An 18,385-nucleotide genomic window follows, 5' to 3' on the forward strand; every position below is an offset into this window, starting at 1 on the left:
AAAACCTTTGGCTTTCTGTAATAAAAAGGCAGACTTGATTCACCCACATGCTTGTACACAATTTTTGTGCAATTTCCAGAAATTTTGCAAAGGTACCTTACAGTTGCCATTGCACCCTGGTTGAAAAAGGCTGAAAGGCTGGCTTAGGTGTTCAAATAAAGTATGCACTGTAATACATATATCTACACAGGGCCATCTTTAATATTGATTGGGCCCTGGGCACACATTTTCTTGGGCCCCCCCCCCCCTCAATTATGAGACATACCAAAAAATAGCAGATAGACTCAAAATCAGTTTACTGCAGCAGATCACACAGCGATTGCAATTGATTGCCAGAGGTTACAGCCTTTCCTTACCGCTCACTGACTGGTTGCTAGAGGTTTCTGAATGCCAATTGGTTGCTAGAGGTTACTGCACATTATTACTGCTCACTGATTGGTTGCTAGATGTTACAACACATCATTAGCACTCACTGATTGGTTTCTAGAGAGTACAGCAGATCACTACTGTTCACTGATTGGTTGCTACAGGTTACTGCACAGTATTGCCACTCACTGAGCCATGGAACAATCCCAAATAATTGAGCAAGTAAAGCAGCACATTAATACACATACTACAAAAGAGGGTCAGAGATTGCAGACATACTACAGTTGAGCGTCAGAGACTGCAAACATACTACAGGAGACAATCTGAGACTGTGGACATGATACAGGAGACAATCTGAGACTGTGGACATGATACAGGAGACAATCTGAGACTGCGGACATGATACAGTAGACAATCTGAGACTGCAGACATGATACAGGAGACAATCATTAGACTGTGGGCATGATACAGGAGACAATCTGAGAAGGCGGACATGATACAGGAGACAATCTGAGACTGCGGACATGATACAAGAGACAATCAGGGACTACGGACATGATACAGATGACAATCTGAGACTGCGGACATGCTACAGGAGACAATCTGAGAGTGCAGATATACTACAGGAGACAACCAGCAACTGTGGACATGCTACAGGAGACAATCAGAGACTGCGGACATGCTACAGGAGACAATCAGAGACTGCGGACATGCTACAGGAGACAATCAGAGACTGCGGACATGATACAGGAGACAATCTGAGACTGCGGACATACTACGGGAGACAGAGACTGTGGACATGATACAGGAGATGGTCAGAGACTGTGGACATGATACAGAAGACAATCTGAGACTACGGACATGTTACAGGAGACGGACAGAACTTTCAGCAATGCACAGGTTTACAATTGAATTACATGGCTCAGGGTTTCAGGATAGCAGTCAGGCATTCTATGGGAGTAAATACATACCTGGCCAGCCAAGCTCACTACATACCATTAGAGGTCTGGGGACGGGGCTTCCACTCTCTGTTCTCACTACAGCTGCTCCCTTCCGAGCATACAGGCTGCATGAGGTGGGGTCAAAGCGTCAGCGGAGCTCCCAGCCCCGCCCCCTCTCTGCTGGCTGGCTCGAGAATACAGCCTCCCGTATCCTCTGTGTGCTCTGCAATGCTGTCATCGGGGCTCCAATTCGCGAGTAGCACAGGCTCAAACGGCAGCTGCTTTGGGCCCCCCAACAAAGATTGGGCCCAGGGCAGGTGCCCCGTTTGCCCGCGTTAAAGATGACCCTGTATATACAGTATCTCACAAAGTGAGTACACCCCTCACACTTTGCTGCAATGTAAAGTAGTGAGTGTACAGCTTGTATAACAGTGTTTTCTGTCCCCTCAAAATAACACAGCCAATAATGTCAAAACTGCTGGCAACAAAAGCGAGTAGACCCCTAAGTGAAAATGTCCAAATTGGGCCCAATTAGCCATTTTCCCCTTCCCGGTGTCATGTGACTCGTTAGTGTTACAAGGACTGAATGGGAAGCAGGTGTGTTAAATTTGGTGTTATCGCTCAAACTCTCCAAAACATTGTAGCAAAGTGTCATTTCTTCAGTGTTGTCACATGAAAAGATATAATAAAATATTTACAAAAATGTGAGGGGTGTACTCACTTTTATGAGATACTGTGTATATATATATATATATATATATATATATATATATATATGCAGTGCTCGGCATAAATGAGTACACCCCAACAGATTTGTCAGAAAAGCTTTACTTGCCTTTCAGGATCAACATTTTCTATGGGACACTATACTACAAAATACTCCCACAAATGCACACCATTGATTGCAACCAAGATTTGTTAATTTGCACACACAAAAAAAGTAAAAATTTTGGAAATTGTTCTTGTGTTCACTGAGATGTTGATTAAAATCTTACTTTTCAAAAGGGGTTTACTCATTTATGCTGAGCACTGTATATATACATATACAGTGTATATATATATATATATATATATATATATATATATATATATATATATATATATATATATATATATATATATACACACATACATACATACTGCAGCCCCCAAAAATTCCACTCGCCTGCTGGCATTTGAGGGCTGGCGAGGAAGGGCTGCCTGGGAGCGGGGAGGCGAGTACCTCCGGCAGCCTGGGTTGAATGGGAGTCCTTCCAGCGGTTGTGGAGGGGAAGAGAGAGGAGAGCCGCCCGGATGATCAGAGTGTAGGGGAACACAGTGATAACAGCTTTTATTTCAATCACTGTGTTCCCTGCCGCTCACTGTTACATACAGCCCCTCCTCCTGGTCCCGAGACTTTGATAGATCCAATCCCGGGGCGGGTGATCTGTCTATCAAAGTTCCCCGGCCAGGAGGAGGGGCTGTATGTGACGGCGAGCAGGAACACAGCAATTGAAATTAAACCTGTTATCGCTGTGTTCCCCGCGCTCTGATCATCCGGGCGGCAATCCTGTTCCTCCCCTCTCTTCCCCTGCACAGGCAGACTGCATGGTGGGCACAGGCTGCATGGTGGGCACAGGCTGCATGTGGGCACAGGCTGCATTGTTGGGCACAGGCTGCATGGTGGGCACAGACTGCATGGTGGGCACAGGCTGCATTGATGGGCACAGGCTGCATGGTGGGTACAGGCTGCAATGTTGGGCACAGGCTGCATTGCTGGGCACAGGTTGCATGGTGGGCACAGGCTGCATTGTTAGAAACAGGCAGGCTGCATTGGTGGGCATGGGCAGGCTGTATTGATGGACACGGGCAGGCTGCATTGATGGACACTGGCAGGCTGCATTGATGGACACGGGTGAGGCTGCATTGTTGGGCATGGATAAAGTTGTTGTTAATATTTACTTTTATAACTTAATTCTGCATAAAACATTTAAGTGTTATTTCATGAGATAATTTATGAGGGCGTGTTTAGGGGCGGAGCAGGGGCGGGGTTGGGTGGGGCAACTGGTGGCCAGTAACCCTTGAGGCCTGGCTATTAGCTCAGGACTTTTTGAGCCCTGTTTACTGTATATATATATATATATATATATATATATATATATATATATATATATATACAGTGGGAACGGAAAGTATTCAGACCCCCTTAAATTTTTCACTCTTTATTATATTGAAGCCATTTGCTAAAATCATTTAAGTTAATTTTTTTCCTCATTAATGTACACACAGCACCCCATATTGACAGAAAAACACAGAATTGTTGACATTTTTGCAGATTTATTAAAAAAGAAAAACTGAAATATCACATGGTCCTAAGTATTCAGACCCTTTGCTGTGACACTCATATATTTAACTCAGGTGCTGTCCATTTCTTCTGATCATCCTTAAGATGGTTCTACACCTTCATTTGAGTCCAGCTGTGTTTAATTATACTGATTGGACTTGATTAGGAAAGCCACACACCTGTCTATATAAGACCTTACAGCTCACAGTGCATGTCAGAGCAAATGAGAATCATGAGGTCAAAGGAACTGCCTGAAGAGCTCAGAGACAGAATTGTGGCAAGGCACAGATCTGGCCAAGGTTACAAAAAAATTCTGCTGCACTTAAGGTTCCTAAGAGCACAGTGGCCTCCATAATCCTTAAATGGAAGACGTTTGGGACGACCAGAACCCTTCCTAGAGCTGGCCGTCCGGCCAAACTGAGCTATCGGGGGAGAAGATCCTTGGTAAGAGAGGTAAAGAAGAACCCAAAGATCACTGTGGCTGAGCTCCAGAGATGCAGTCGGGAGATGGAAGAAAGTTGTAGAAAGTCAACCATCACTGCAGACCTCCACCAGTCGGGGCTTTATGGCAGAGTGGCCCGACGGAAGTCTCTCCTCTGTGCAAGACACATAAAAGCCCGCTAAAAAAACACCTGAAGGACTCCAAGATGGTGAGAAATAAGATTCTCTGGTCTGATGAGGCCAAGAAAGAACTTTTTGGCCTTAATTCTAAGCGGTATGTGTGAAGAAAACCAGGCACTGCTCATCAGTGTTGCCAACCTAACAGATTGAAATTTACTGACACGACACCCAAAATTTACTGGCACAGCCACGTTTTTACTGGCAAAGTTACAAAACTACAGTTTTAAGTACAAATTTCACTATTTAGGCTATAAACAAGTACAATATGTAATTATCAATGTGATTTAAGGTAGATAATAAGGCAAAAAACATATTTCTTATTTTATTTTCGATATAGTAAGTAGGTAGCTCAGGGACAGGACTCAGGAGGGCAAGAAATTAAAATGGGCAGCACAAACATGAAATTGACTCTCACTGTGATACTGATAGCAGTGTGCAGCAGTACAGATTACCGACACGACATGTCCCCTCCAGAGTCACAGTGACAGTGTCTCTCCAAGCCAGGTGGTCCCTCCAGTCCAAACAGCACTGATGGTCCCGCTCCCAGCCTGCCTTGCTCCCATCTCGCAGACCCGCACACAAGGCTCTGGCCCCTCTGCTTGGCTCCATTGCACCATGACATCACAGGACATGCTCAGGCACCGCCTCCACCAGAGCCGCCCGAACACACTGTAGCAGGCACTCGTATGGTTTCGGGTGGCTCCAGGCCAAGCGTCACAGCCATATTTTTTACTGGCAACCTTTGCTTTTTACTGGCAGGAGAAAAATGCCTGTTTTTTACTGGCTGCCAGTAAAAATACTGACGGTTGGCAACACTGCTGCTCATCACCTGTCCAATACAGTCCCAACAGTGAAGCATGGTGGTGGCAGCATCATGCCATGGGGGTGTTTTTCAGCTGCAGGGACAGGACAACTGGTTGCAATCGAGGGAAAGATGAATGCGGCCAAGTACAGGGATATCCTGGATGAAAACCTTCTCCAGAGTGCTCAGGACCTCAGACTGGGCCGAAGATTTACCTTCCAACAAGACAATGACCCTAAGCACACAGCTAAAATAACGAAGGAGTGGCTTCACAACAACTCTGTGACTGTTCTTGAATGGCCCAGCCAGAGCCCTGACTTAAACCCAATTGAGCATCTCTGGAGAGACCTAACAATGACTGTCCACCAACGTTTACCATCCAACCTGACAGAACTGGAGAGGATCTGCAAGGAGGAATGGCAGAGGATCCCCAAATCCAGGTGTGAAAAACTTGTTGCATCTTTCCCAAAAAGACTCATGGCTGTATTAGATCAAAAGGGTGCTTCTACTAAATACTGAGCAAAGGGTCTGAATACTTAGGACCATGTGATATTTCAGTTTTTCTTTTTTAATAAATCTGCAAAAATGTCAACAATTCTGTGTTTTTCTGTCAATATGGGGTGCTGTGTGTGCATTAATGAGGAAAAAAAAATAACTTAAATGATTTTAGCAAATGGCTGCAATATAATAAAGGGTGAAAAATTTAAGGGGGTCTGAATACTTTCCGTCCCCACTGTATATATATCATGCATATAGACTGTTTTCATTCTCATCTGTATATTTGAAGTTTACCTTTACCTTTGCAGGAAAAATGTGCATTTATTATTTTTTTCTGACGAGCCTGCAGAACATTGCACCCGCGATCAGTAGATAATGGGTGCAATATCAGGCTCCTGTATATACTGCCTCCAGCTTCCCTGCCCTTACATTCATAGGGGAGACAGTTGCAAAGCTGGAGGAAATGTCAATGAACTGCGAGATCAGTGCCCTCGCAGTTCAATAGGGAACTACAAGCCGTCAGCGGAGCCCCACACAGCAACAGGGACAGCGGGTGCGGGGAGAGGAACACCTGTTCACTGTCATGGGATACCACTCACGATACCAAATTGCTAAGTATGAATGCGGCCTTATAGTTCTATCATACACAAAAATTTAAATGCACAAGTCTAAAGACAATGTTAAACAATATTAACTAATAAAGCTAAGGCTGGCTATACATTATACAATTTTCTAGTACAATTTTCTTTAGGTTTTATTTTAGATTTACCAAAACCATATAATATGAGGTCAAATCTAAACACTTTCATTTCGTATGCAATCAGGTAGGCGCTTGTACTACATAGTTAAGAGTAAATCTAAGAAAATTGTATAATGTATGCCCTTCAACAAATTCTCTCCAGTCATTGTTACCCTGCACAGCTGTGTCCCTATGCATGCTGAGGAGATTTGTCACTACTGATAACATGTTTCAAAGGGGTGCGCTTAATCTAGAGAAAGTGACAAAGGTGCCTTCTTGAATCCCGTCTCCCAGCTTCAAAGGTTGAAGACCTTAAGGCCTCTGTTATGGCACAGGGGCCAAGAAGGGAAGTTATTTGTTCCTTGAGACAGGTAAGTGAAAAAAAAAAACACTAGGAAAGCATTTAAAAGTGGAGGGAAACTGACACATACAGTATAAACATGTAGCCTTACCATGACTAAGCACCATATCTGGTGAGAAACGCGTCAGTAGCTGTGCAGATAGTCTGTATTGACCTGTGATGCCTTGATATTTAATTTTAAAATAAAGCTGAATTTTTGGAGTGCGGCTATCCAGCGTTCTATTCTTCCACCATGTAGCCTTACCTCCTTACAGCTTCAAACCCATTTACTGTCACTTTTTTTGGTAATTTTTTTAATCTTCCTACATTTTCTTATATGCAAACCAGTTTACTAAAGTCAAAATTATGCTGACATGTATATCATATATGAATGATATTTTGAGCATCTTAAGGTACTTAAAATTATTCATCAAAACCACAGGAGATGCAGTTATATGGTGAGGTAATGTATGTGATATCACCAAAGATTATAACCCGGTGAGCAGGTTTATAAATTTAGTAAATTAGCTCCTCCTATGTCTATTCTGCAGGTTTCTTTATAGCTAATTTATGGTATTCAAGCCCAACTCCAACAAATATTTGAGATTTAGAGAAGAGTTAGACATTTTTTTACTATCCGTCCCCATTTAGAGCATTTCTCCTCATTTCCTGTTCTAACACCTAAAAAGTAAGCGGTAAGAAATCTCTCTGAGAATGAACTAGGCAAAAATAAAATCTGATAGAGGTTCTGGCCCATCCTTACTCACTAATAAAGGTTTTTATTGCCATTTGTGTCACAGATGGGGAGATTTTCCCCTACTTCCTGTTCTGTAGAAATCAAAAGCAAATAATGGAATATCTCCTACAATGGATACACAAACAGCAGCAAAAGCTGAGTGGGTTTCTGAAACCTCCCCACTCTAATAAAACCTAAAACAAAAGTTTTGGCTGCAGTAGGGTAGTTGGTCCACAGCTCTCACACATAAGCAATGGTCTAGCTCACCTGTGGTCTGACACCACTAATTTTGCATGATATTCTAGTCAACGTCACTCTGGCTCCAGGAGTAGCGCTGTTAATTAGAACAGCATTCAGGGGGCATGCCAGGGAGCTGGGCTACTGCTTGTGTGTGAAAGCAGCAGTCCAACTCTCCTAGTGCTGCCAACCCTAACCCTTGCTGCAGCACTTAGCAGATGAAGATAAGTAAAATACAAGGCAAATTCATTCCTGTATATGGAGCCTGACTGCATTACAGCAAAAAAGTTTGGTGGATTTAATGGGTTTTAAATTTAGTAATGCACTGTTTTAGTAGCAGTCAGCTGTGTGCACTCCTAGCAACAAAGAAAATCCATAGAGAAAGAAAAGGAGCCGTAGAAGAAGCGCAATAACATCGTTTATAGTGTGCAAATTCATAACAAGCATTGTTAACATGGTAAAGGGGCATTATATTACATTTTTTTCTTTTAAAAAAAACTGTACTCACAACATTTTACAATATATTTTGCCAAAATATAATATAATTCTACATTTTTAGATTTTCTAAACTTTAATATACATATTTAACAGTGTCAAAAGAAATACAACAGGCATTAATGATGGGAAAATATTAATTACATAAAATAAAAATACCATAATTATATAGTACTGACATATTACATATGAGCAACAATTCAATTCATGGCAGTTCAAGCCACCAAAAAAAACTAGCACCTATGACACACTATACAGCCCCTTTGGTGACAACTTATTTAACCTACCAGCATTGTTTGGGTTGAGAAAAAACGGGAGCTCCTGTAGGGAAGTCATACAATCACTCAGAAGCACTAAACACTGCTAAACGATGTAACAAGCTTTTAGCCGCTTTTGGCATTTTTAGACGTTTTTACATTATAGGGAGTGTTTATACTGTAAAAACGCTAACGCCAAAAAAACATGCATAAACGCCCATAAACGTTAGTCAAAAACGCGTTAAAAGCACGTTTTTACAGCTGCTTTTTCCTGGCAGCTGCACTGGCGTTTTTTTTTAAACGTTCTGTCTGCATGACCCCTTAGTCTAAACAATATTTAATTAAAGAGCAACTGGGCGCCAAAATCAATCACTGAGTTGCTAATGCTATTAAGGAAAAGATGTCTACTGTACAGTTTTCCTTTCAGTAACATATTACAAAGTTCTATGTGGCCAGATTCAGCAGGCGTCATACGCTGTTTCTGGGACGACTCACAGTTTTTATTTTAAATGATTTTTTATCAGACAATCTCCCTCTTATGTCCCAATGGGTGTGCCTGTCCTCCAGTGGACTTAAGCTGGTCATACACTAGTAGATTTTTGTATGAATGTTTGCATGAAAAAATCTTATCAGTACATTCAATAATGCCATCAGAGACCTGACAAATGTGTAAAGCGTATATAGTAAATATCTCCTAAACAGTGCAAGTTTAGGAGATATTTACAGTACCTACAGGTAAGCCTTACTATAGGTTTACCTGTAGGTGCAATTAAAGGGAAAGACTTTACTTCCTCTTTAAGTAAGAGAATGGTGCTAGAAATACCCTGTTGTGCATTTTTAAAAGGTCAACCAGGTAAAGTAAATTCTAGGATAAAAATAAGAAACATTCAGCAATAGAACATTCAGGAATAGGCTGTGTCTTTAAGGTCCCGTTAAAGGAATGTAAATAATAGATATAACTGTTTTTTATATTTAAGTCCCGTGTATTTGTAGTGTTAGTGTAATTTTCTTGAACACTAATGCCCCGTACACACGGTCGGACATTGATCGGACATTCCGACAACAAAATCCTAGGATTTTTTCCGACAGATGTTGGCTCAAACTTGTCTTGCATACACACGGTCACACAAAGTTGTCGGAAAATCCGATCATTCTGAACGCGGTGGAGTAAAACACGTACGTCGGGACTATAAACGGGGCAGTAGCCAATAGCCAATCTCTTTATTTATTCTGTGCATGCGTGGCACTTTGTGCGTCGGATTTGTGTACACACGATCGGAAATTCCGACAACGGATTTTGTTGTCAGAAAATTTTATAGCCTGCTCTCAAACTTTGTGTGTCGCAAAATCTGATGGAAAATGTGTGATGGAGCCTACACACGGTCGGAATTTCCGACAACAAGGTCCTATCACACATTTTCCGTCGGAAAATCCGACCGTGTGTACGGGGCATAACTGCCAGTGGACCATTGTATATATAGGGACTCCCAAACCCCGTGGTTTCCATTAGAACTTCATAGAATGATTGTCATATAAAACATTTAAGTCCTGGATATGCTTCCTAGCAAATAGTTTCTCACTTGCAGCACTGGCAATTCTCCAACAGGGGCACTAATATATTCTTCCTCCCGAAGCAAGCGAAGAAACAGCCTCCCTGTATCTTCTGGCCAACGGAAAATGTGGGTGTTTCTAAGCCAGTTAGGTACATGATCCTGAAAAGGCAAGCACAAGAATGCAGACATTAAACACAATCAGAGTTCTTAAGAATCAGACTACATGGAACAAAGCTGATTGAGAAGGCACTGCCCAGCTATGGCTACACATGGCCCTATAATGAGTCACTGGAAGGCTAAGAAGGCTAAGAAAAAGGGTTGGCTGATGATCTTATACATCCACACTAATGGGAAGCATACGAATTTCCAAACGTCCCACTTCAATCAGACAGAAAAAATGAGGTTAGCCCACACACAGAGCAGCAGCATTGGCCTACAGACATATGGAAAGTTGTATTCTTAGCATAGTTGAGAATCAGTACAGGATATGACTAACTTCTGAAGTGGAATGATATAATTCATTAAGAATTAGCTCACTTATAATATAGCTAAGGCAGCCCACTAACAGGCCAGGTTTTCAAGATAACTGAAATACATCACAGGTGATATAATTTGCTCCTTAGCTATTGCAGTATTCTAGTCTGCATCTCCCCAAGGAAATACATAAAACCTGGCCTGTTAGTGGGCCCTGAGGACAGGAATTGAGAACCACTGCCATAGATGATTCAGGTGGAAGGAAAGAAAAGGTGGAAGGACAGGTGGAAGGAAAGAACAGGTGGAAGGAAACAAAATCGCTTGATTCCCCTATCAACACAGACAGTGTTGATGGGGGAATGCCTCCTGCAGCGCTATTGTGTTTTCTCAACAGGGTGGGTGCGGGGTGGCTGGCAGAACACAATTATTTCTGCTAGTGACTTTAGCCACTGGCAGTATTTGTATGTAAAAATCTGACAGGCTGGTTGTACCCAAGTCAATTGATGGATTGACTTGGGTTAAATAATCCTGCCCATACATGGATCCAATCTTGGCCCGTTCCTGCTGAACCAGGCAAACTTTGAACCAGGTATGGCAGGCTTAAGACAACCTTAAATTTAGTCTATTTATGTAATATTTTTTTGTACAGCATGAGGCACTATGGTAGTGGGCAAGATTGTGTACAGTGTGTGTGTCATCTAGGTTTCTCACATACACATGGTGTGTGGCATAAACAATTTGGGACATTTTTTAAAATAAAATGCTGTTTCAACCTTTTTATGATTTTTTGCATCTCAGTGTTGCCAATATCGTCCATCATCTTTCAAGCTTTGAGCCTGTGGGATGGGGTACATATCCTTTTTAGAGTGGTCCCTGTCCTGTTTCTAGCCAGTCTGGGCTGGACTTTCTCTCTTTGGCTAAGGTATATAAGGTGGTGCATAAAAGGAACTGCCCATTAAGATCTACATTAGGTGGTGGTAAGATAACCACGTGATTCCCTTTTGAGTACCCCAGTTTGGACCTGGTTCATGTCAGGGTGATGGACAGTGAAAGTAACCTATGCAAATTCTCAGTCAGGGGAATTCATAAGACTTGTCTAAAACACTCTTTAGAATTATGACGAGCCTCCTTGTGACAAATGTTGGGTACATGAATCTGGGGTACTTACCATGTGTGGCATTTTTTAAATTATTTTAAAATCTAAATTGGCTGCTATTATCAACAACTCCACTTTTATTCTCTTTTTGTTTTCTATAGTTATTAAAGAAAATCAATTATGAGAGAAACCTTGAGGCTGCCAATGCTGACTTTGCCTTCTGAAAATGCTCATTGGCTGTTTGTGTTGACCATTAAGAGCAGGAATGCAGATAAAGATTTCTGACTCTTGCCTCTTCCTAATTTCAAAATACTTGTGGGTCATTGACTCAGATGGTATTGAAACTAAAGGCTAACTGTAACGGCTACTATATCATGTTTATATATTAAGCTGGGCCCACTGTATGCTGGCACAGAGATATTGGGTGGGAATTAAAGGATAAATTCACCTTTGTTCACTTTTTTTTTCCAAATTCCAGCTCCCCTATGTACCAATATAGCATTCATGTACTTTTTTTTGCAAAAATATCAACGCTTTACATTAATTCTACATACACTTACTTTACTTGTCCTCATCCATGTTTCCAGACGTATGCATTTGTAATGTCTTACTTCCTGATCAGACTATAGGTTATGACACAGGAAGGAGTTGACCAGCTGACCTCATTAGCACAGCAAACACACATTTTGCCATGTGAAAAAAGGAGGGGCAAATGCTGCAAAACGCACAGTAAAAAATACGCAACCCACTAAAATGCCAAAATGTCCCATTAACCACATGTAGTGCAGCCAATTGAACTCAACAAGCTGCCCTATGCCTATCACAGGAAAAACGAGCCACAAAATGTGCACTACCACTATGCTAGATGGGCATGGGGCCTGAAAATGAAATTGGTGCGTTAACACAAGAACAATGAGGCTCCATTCACATCTGTGCGTTTCCTTGCATTTCAGAAATGCGCTGCACCAAAAATCACAGTAAAAAATGCACCAAGCTCCGCTAAAAAAAAAGTCCAGAAGCTTCTTTGGGGCGATTGCTGTGTGTAGGGCAGTCCATTCAGGTGGATGGACTGTCCTATGTGTGATGAGTGAAAATGCTCCAAAACGCTTCCCCACCTCGCTAAAAAAAAAAGACGCATGTGGGAATGCGAGTTCCCGCTATGCAGAGATGTGAACGGGGCTTGACAGCTGAGTGTTTCTGTCCACTCCCTTCTATGTACTTGTATAAAGATGGCCATACACTATGCAATCTGATTGTATATTGTGTATTTAGTGAGAAGGGTGATCACTGATTGATTGCATTTCATTTAAAAAATGCACAGCTGGGAATGGGATGATGCAGGTTGTGTGCTAATGAGATCAGCTGGTCAACTCCTTCCTGTGTCATAATCTAAAGTCTGATCAGGAAGCAAGACATTACAAATGGATATGTCTGCAAACATGGATGAGGACAAGTAAAGTAAGTGTATGTAGAATTAATGGAAAGCGTTCATATTTTTTCAAAAAAAGTTAATGAGTGCTATAATGGTACATAGGGGAGCTGGGATTTAGGGGAAAAAAGCGAACAAAAGTGAACTTATCCTTTAAATGTTAGATTCTTTATTCAATTAAGCCTTTATGGTACCTGTAGACATAAGATGACTGTCACCCAATCCAGCTGATAATGGTTGTTTTAGAAAAGAATCTTATGTATATGGACCACACCAAACTTGTCCAGAAACCCTTCAGCTAACAGAATCTCTGGTAAACAGTTTACTGTGATGGGTTTTTCCTAGGGACAGCTATCTACAGCATAAATCATGCTTGAGGGCACTATCATGTATGTTTATATAACCATTGTTTTATGGAATATATATATATATATATATATATATATATATATATATATATATACAATTCTTTAATTGTGCAAAAAATTAACATTTTCAGAACACTTTGGAATGAACAAATATAATGCTCTGCCCCATTTGTTGCCTGCCATGTACAACTTACCTTTGTTGCATTTGGAAAAAGAACAGGGATGAACCTAAAGTTCATGCTTCCTTGTTTAATGAATTCCATCTGCATCTGGAATAAAATAAGTAAAATTCTGATTTGGTGTGCATTTTATATAAATTTATTACTAAACACATGCAACAAAATTAAATTACAACCACAAATTAAGCTTGCTCATACCCAGCTGTCAAAGCTCCATGGCACACACAGCATATACTGTAATCAACTACATTTATCCAGACAGACATCAACTCTTTTGTGGACAGAGCTGTTTTCCCATTTTTCACATACATGTTAAAACGCAACTTTTTTTTTTTTTTTTTTTTACATGAAACACACTTATAACCACTAAACATAATATATTTTATGAAAGCAGAGGACCCATAGAATAAAAACATCATCGTTACAACTTTTTTTGTTGCTTGATATTTGAACAACTGTTTATCAAATCGATGTTTTTGGTGAAAAAATAGATTCAAATATATTTTAGTGCACACTAATACAATAAAATCCTCACATTTTTTGCACATTAAAAAATTTGACGGCCATAAATTTTCCATAGATGAAGCTTGAAAACCCTATTGAGGCTATACTCGATCAGTTGTTTTCTTGGTCGCATCAGCTGGGATCTGACAGCTCTGAACCCAGAAGTGCTCAGTAGGGATGAGCTTCGAGTTCGAGTCGAACTCATGTTCGACTCGAACATGGGCTGTTCGCAAGTTCGCCGAACAGCGAACAATTTGGGGTGTTCGCGGCAAATTCGAATGCCGCGGAACACCCTTTAAAAGTCTATGGGAGAAATCAAAAGTGGGACACGAACATGAATAATCAAAAGTGCTCATTTTAAAGGCTTATATGCATGGTATTGTCATAAAAAAGTGTTTGGGGACCTGGGTCCTGCCCCAGGCTACATGGATCAATGCAAAAAAAAGTTTTAAAAATGACCGTTTTTTCAGGAGCAGTGATTTTAATAATGCTTAAAGTGAAACAATAAAAGTGTAATATCCCTTTAAATTTCGTACCTGGGGGGTGTCTATAGTATGCCTGTAAAGGGGCGCATGTTTCCCGTGTTTAGAACAGTCTGACAGCAAAATGATATTTCAAAGGAAAAAAAGTCATTTAAAACTACTCGCAGCTATTAATGCATTGTTACACATAGAAGTTCATTGATAAAAACGGCATGGGAATTCTCCACAGGGGAACCCCGAACCAAAATTTAAAAAAAAAAAATGACGTGGGGGGTCCCCCTAATATCCATACCAGGCCCTTCAGGTCTGGTATGGATATTAAGGTGAACACCACGCCAAAATTTAAAAAAAAAAGGCGTGGGGTCCCCCCAAAAATCCATACCAGACCCTTATCCGAGCACGCAACCTGGCAGGCCACAGGAAAAGAGGGGGGACGAGAGTGCGCCCCCCTCCTGAACTGTACCAGGCGACATGCCCTCAACATTGGGAGGGTGCTTTGGGGTAGCCCCCCAAAACACCTTGTCCCCATGTTCATAAGCCCCCCGGCCAGGGTTGTGGGGGTCTGCGGGCGGGGGGCTTATCAGAATCTGGAAGCCCCCTTTGACAAGGGGACCCCCAGATCCCGGCCCTCCCCCCTGTGTGAAATGGTAAGGGGGTACAAAAGTACCCCTACCATTTCACTAAAAAAACTGTCAAAAATGTTAAAAATGACAAGAGCCAGTTTTTGACAATTCCTTTATTTAAATGCTTCTTCTTTCTTCTTTCTTCTATCTTCTGTCTTCCTTCATCTTCTTCTTCTTCTGGTTCTTCTGGTTATTCTTCCGGTGTTCTCGTCCAGCACCTCCTCAGCGGCAGCGGCGTCTTCTTCCCTTCTTCTCCTCGGGCCGCTCCGCATCCATGATGGCATGGAGGGAGGCTGCCGTTCTTCTCTTCATCTTCTTCTCTTCATCTTCTTCTCTTCCTCTTCTTCTCTTCATCTTCTTTTCGGGCCGCTCCGCATCCATGATGGCATGGAGGGAGGCTCCCGCTGTGTGACGCTTCTCCTCTTCTGACGGTTCTTAAATAACGGGGGCGGGGCCACCCGATGACCCCGCCCCCCTCTGACGCACGGTGACTTGACGGGACTTCCCTGTGGCGTCACGGGGAATGCTGTCAGACTGTTCTAAACACGGGAAACATGCGCCCCTTTACAGGCATACTATAGACACCCCCCCCCAGGTACGAAATTTAAAGGGATATTACACTTTTATTGTTTCACTTTAAGCATTATTAAAATCACTGCTCCCGAAAAAATGTCAGTTTTTAAAACTTTTTTTTGCATTGATCCATGTCCCCTGGGGCAGGACCCAGGTCCCCAAACACTTTTTACGACAATAACTTGCATATAAGCCTTTAAAATTATCACTTTTGATTATTCATGTTCGTGTCCCATAGACTTTAACGGTGTTCGCGTGTTTGAATAGATTTTTTGCCTGTTCGCATGTTCTGGTGCAAACCGAACAGGGGGGTGTTCGGCTCATCCCTAGTGCTCAGAGCTGAGGGCTTCTGGGTTCATTGATCACATAGAGAAACAAAGGTTTCTTGGTTTTCCTTTGCTCTTCATCCTGAAATCAGTGTTGAATGTCCTGGGTTCACAGAGGGAACAGATGAGTCCAGGACATACATTGAAAAGGGGTTGGTCGGGGGGACCACACAGTTTCTGGGCTACAGAAGTGACTGGGCGGCTTTAAAGGTACCTAAAACTCTTCTATATAAAAGCCCAAAGCTGGCTCTGTAAATACTGAAGTATTAGTTACAAAGTTGTTTACATCCCAATACTGTTGCGCTGTCAAAGTGGTGGCAGTAAAATAATTAAAGTGAAGCTAAAGTCTATATCATGGTGAATGGACACTTGCCATAATGTTGAAGCATACACATTATACTTACACATTATGGCACAGTTACCCTCTAAAGCCCCCTCCTTAAGTGATGCAATGCCCACAATCTCCACTGTTGCTGCTGACACCTTCACCCGTTCTTCTGGTTTTGGGACCTTGACAAGCTGGCATGAGATGATATGTGCAAAGTTAATTTATCCTAACTCCCAATGCATTAGGTTCCTTTTAGAGGCTGAAATCTTGGCACTGCCTACTTAGCCCAAGGCACCCTGAGCAGGGGAACTATAGTCTTGCTTTTCGTGTAAGCAGCTGTCCTAAGGAAAAATGCACTCCAGATTTTCTTTGTTGATTATTTAATATTTAACTTATTTAGATAGCAGTCTAACAATGGGGAGGGTACATATTATACAGATATACGATTTTTACCAAATTTAAAATGTGAAATTTCAAAGTGGAGCTTTAAAGAAGAGAATGGCATGGAGTGTATGAATATGCATACAAGTGTATGTTACTTATCCAAGTTTCACATGTGCATTTATCCAAGATTTACATGCATTACAATGCATGAAAAAACGTGCTACAAAAATGCATTGCAAAACGCATGATTATGCAGCAGTACTAATGTGAACCTATACTAAAAATCACCAGTGAATACTTGCTGCGTGGACTTGGAATTACATTTTATAAATGTGTCTTGCAGCCTTACCACTTAACACTACAGTTGTCCCCTGCAAGTGAGGGTACGCTTGGAGCTGTTAATCAAAAGTGCTGCTCTGCAAGTGCCCCACAACCGTGTGCTAGTGTGGGGTTAAATTCTCTCTGAAGAGTGATCCAAATACTGAATGCTCTTCAGACAGCAAAGCACATGTGAGTGAGCCCTTCATTTTTTTTTTTTTTAATGGTGACAAATTATATTTCTAATTCAGAAGTCTGCTACGATGTTAGCTGTTATGCCGTGTACACACGGTCGGACTTTTCGTCTACAAAAGTCCAACGGACGCTGACGGACTAAAGCTGGCTGGTAATCCGATCGTGTGTGGGCTTCTCCGGACTTTCAACTGACTTTTTCAGCCTCAAATCCGACGGACTTTAGATTTGAAACATGCTTCAAATCTTTCCGACGGACTCGAGTCCGGTCGAAAAATCCGCTCGTCTGTATGCTAGTCCGACGGACAAAAACCCACGCTAGGGCAGCTATTGGCTACTGGCTATCAACTTCCTTATTTTAGTCCGGTGTACGTCATCACGTAAGAATTCGACGGACTTTTGTGTGATCGTGTGTAGGCAAGTCTGTTCGTTAGAAAGTCCGCCGCAAGTCCGCCGCAAGTCCGTCGAAAGTCCGTCGAAAGTCTGTCGGACAGGCTGTCGGACTTTTGTAGCTGAAAAGTCCGACCGTGTGTACGCGGCATTAGATGTCAGCTGACAAAAAAAAACAAATACGGCTTCTTTGTATGGGGGCATTTTGTAAACTGTTGGTATACATCTCCCCCAGAAATGTAATTTTCTGGTCATGGATCAGTGCTGTTACAAGCACTTTTCCTCTTATTCCAGCACTTGGACTGATCATGTGTCTATGGCAGGGTGACCCTCCTACTCCGCACTGAGGAAGTAGGAAGTGACTGCAGGATGTGAGCTGAATCCATGTGTTAATTTTATTATAAATAGCAGCAGGTATGATTGTGCATTGAGATTCACCAACATTCTTAAAATGTATCTAATTGGTTAGAGGTGAATTGTTTTTTCTTTATTTCTTTCTTTATTTTTTTAAGCAAAAATGGTTACATTATAAGTAACAGAAGAACATGTAAGTTGTACTCACCATTCTGTGAATGTACCGTGTGTGTAGACCATGGTCATCTCTCCCCTGACCAAAATCCTCGTCTACGTCTTTCTTGTACTGTGGGCTTATCGCAATGATTATCATGACACCTATCTATCCAGGACAGAAACATAAAACAGATGTTTTCTGTCAAATGTAAGGCTCAAAGTCAAGCTATATACACCAGTTGCACATATTTTTGGCATTAAGGAATTATGGCACACGTAGCTGCCAGGTAATTTTTTTATA

General features: G+C 41.7%; 1 protein-coding gene across 2 annotated transcripts in view; it reads right to left on the reverse strand.

Annotated features, from left to right (window-relative positions):
* TRAF3IP2 (TRAF3 interacting protein 2) overlaps positions 1 to 18,385 on the reverse strand; it is a 109,567-nt gene that overhangs the window by 46,061 nt on the left and 45,121 nt on the right. For both annotated transcript variants that reach the window (XM_073627095.1, XM_073627096.1), the window contains 3 exons: positions 18,137 to 18,250; positions 13,470 to 13,544; positions 9,936 to 10,067 (listed from right to left, as the gene is read on the reverse strand). In XM_073627095.1, the coding sequence (XP_073483196.1) occupies positions 9,936 to 10,067; positions 13,470 to 13,544; positions 18,137 to 18,250 (321 nt within the window). The remainder of the gene's footprint in view (positions 1 to 9,935; positions 10,068 to 13,469; positions 13,545 to 18,136; positions 18,251 to 18,385) is intronic.

The sequence above is a fragment of the Aquarana catesbeiana genome, linkage group LG04 (genome assembly GCF_042186555.1).
Source record: "Aquarana catesbeiana isolate 2022-GZ linkage group LG04, ASM4218655v1, whole genome shotgun sequence".
NCBI classification, from domain to species: Eukaryota; Metazoa; Chordata; class Amphibia; order Anura; family Ranidae; genus Aquarana; species Aquarana catesbeiana.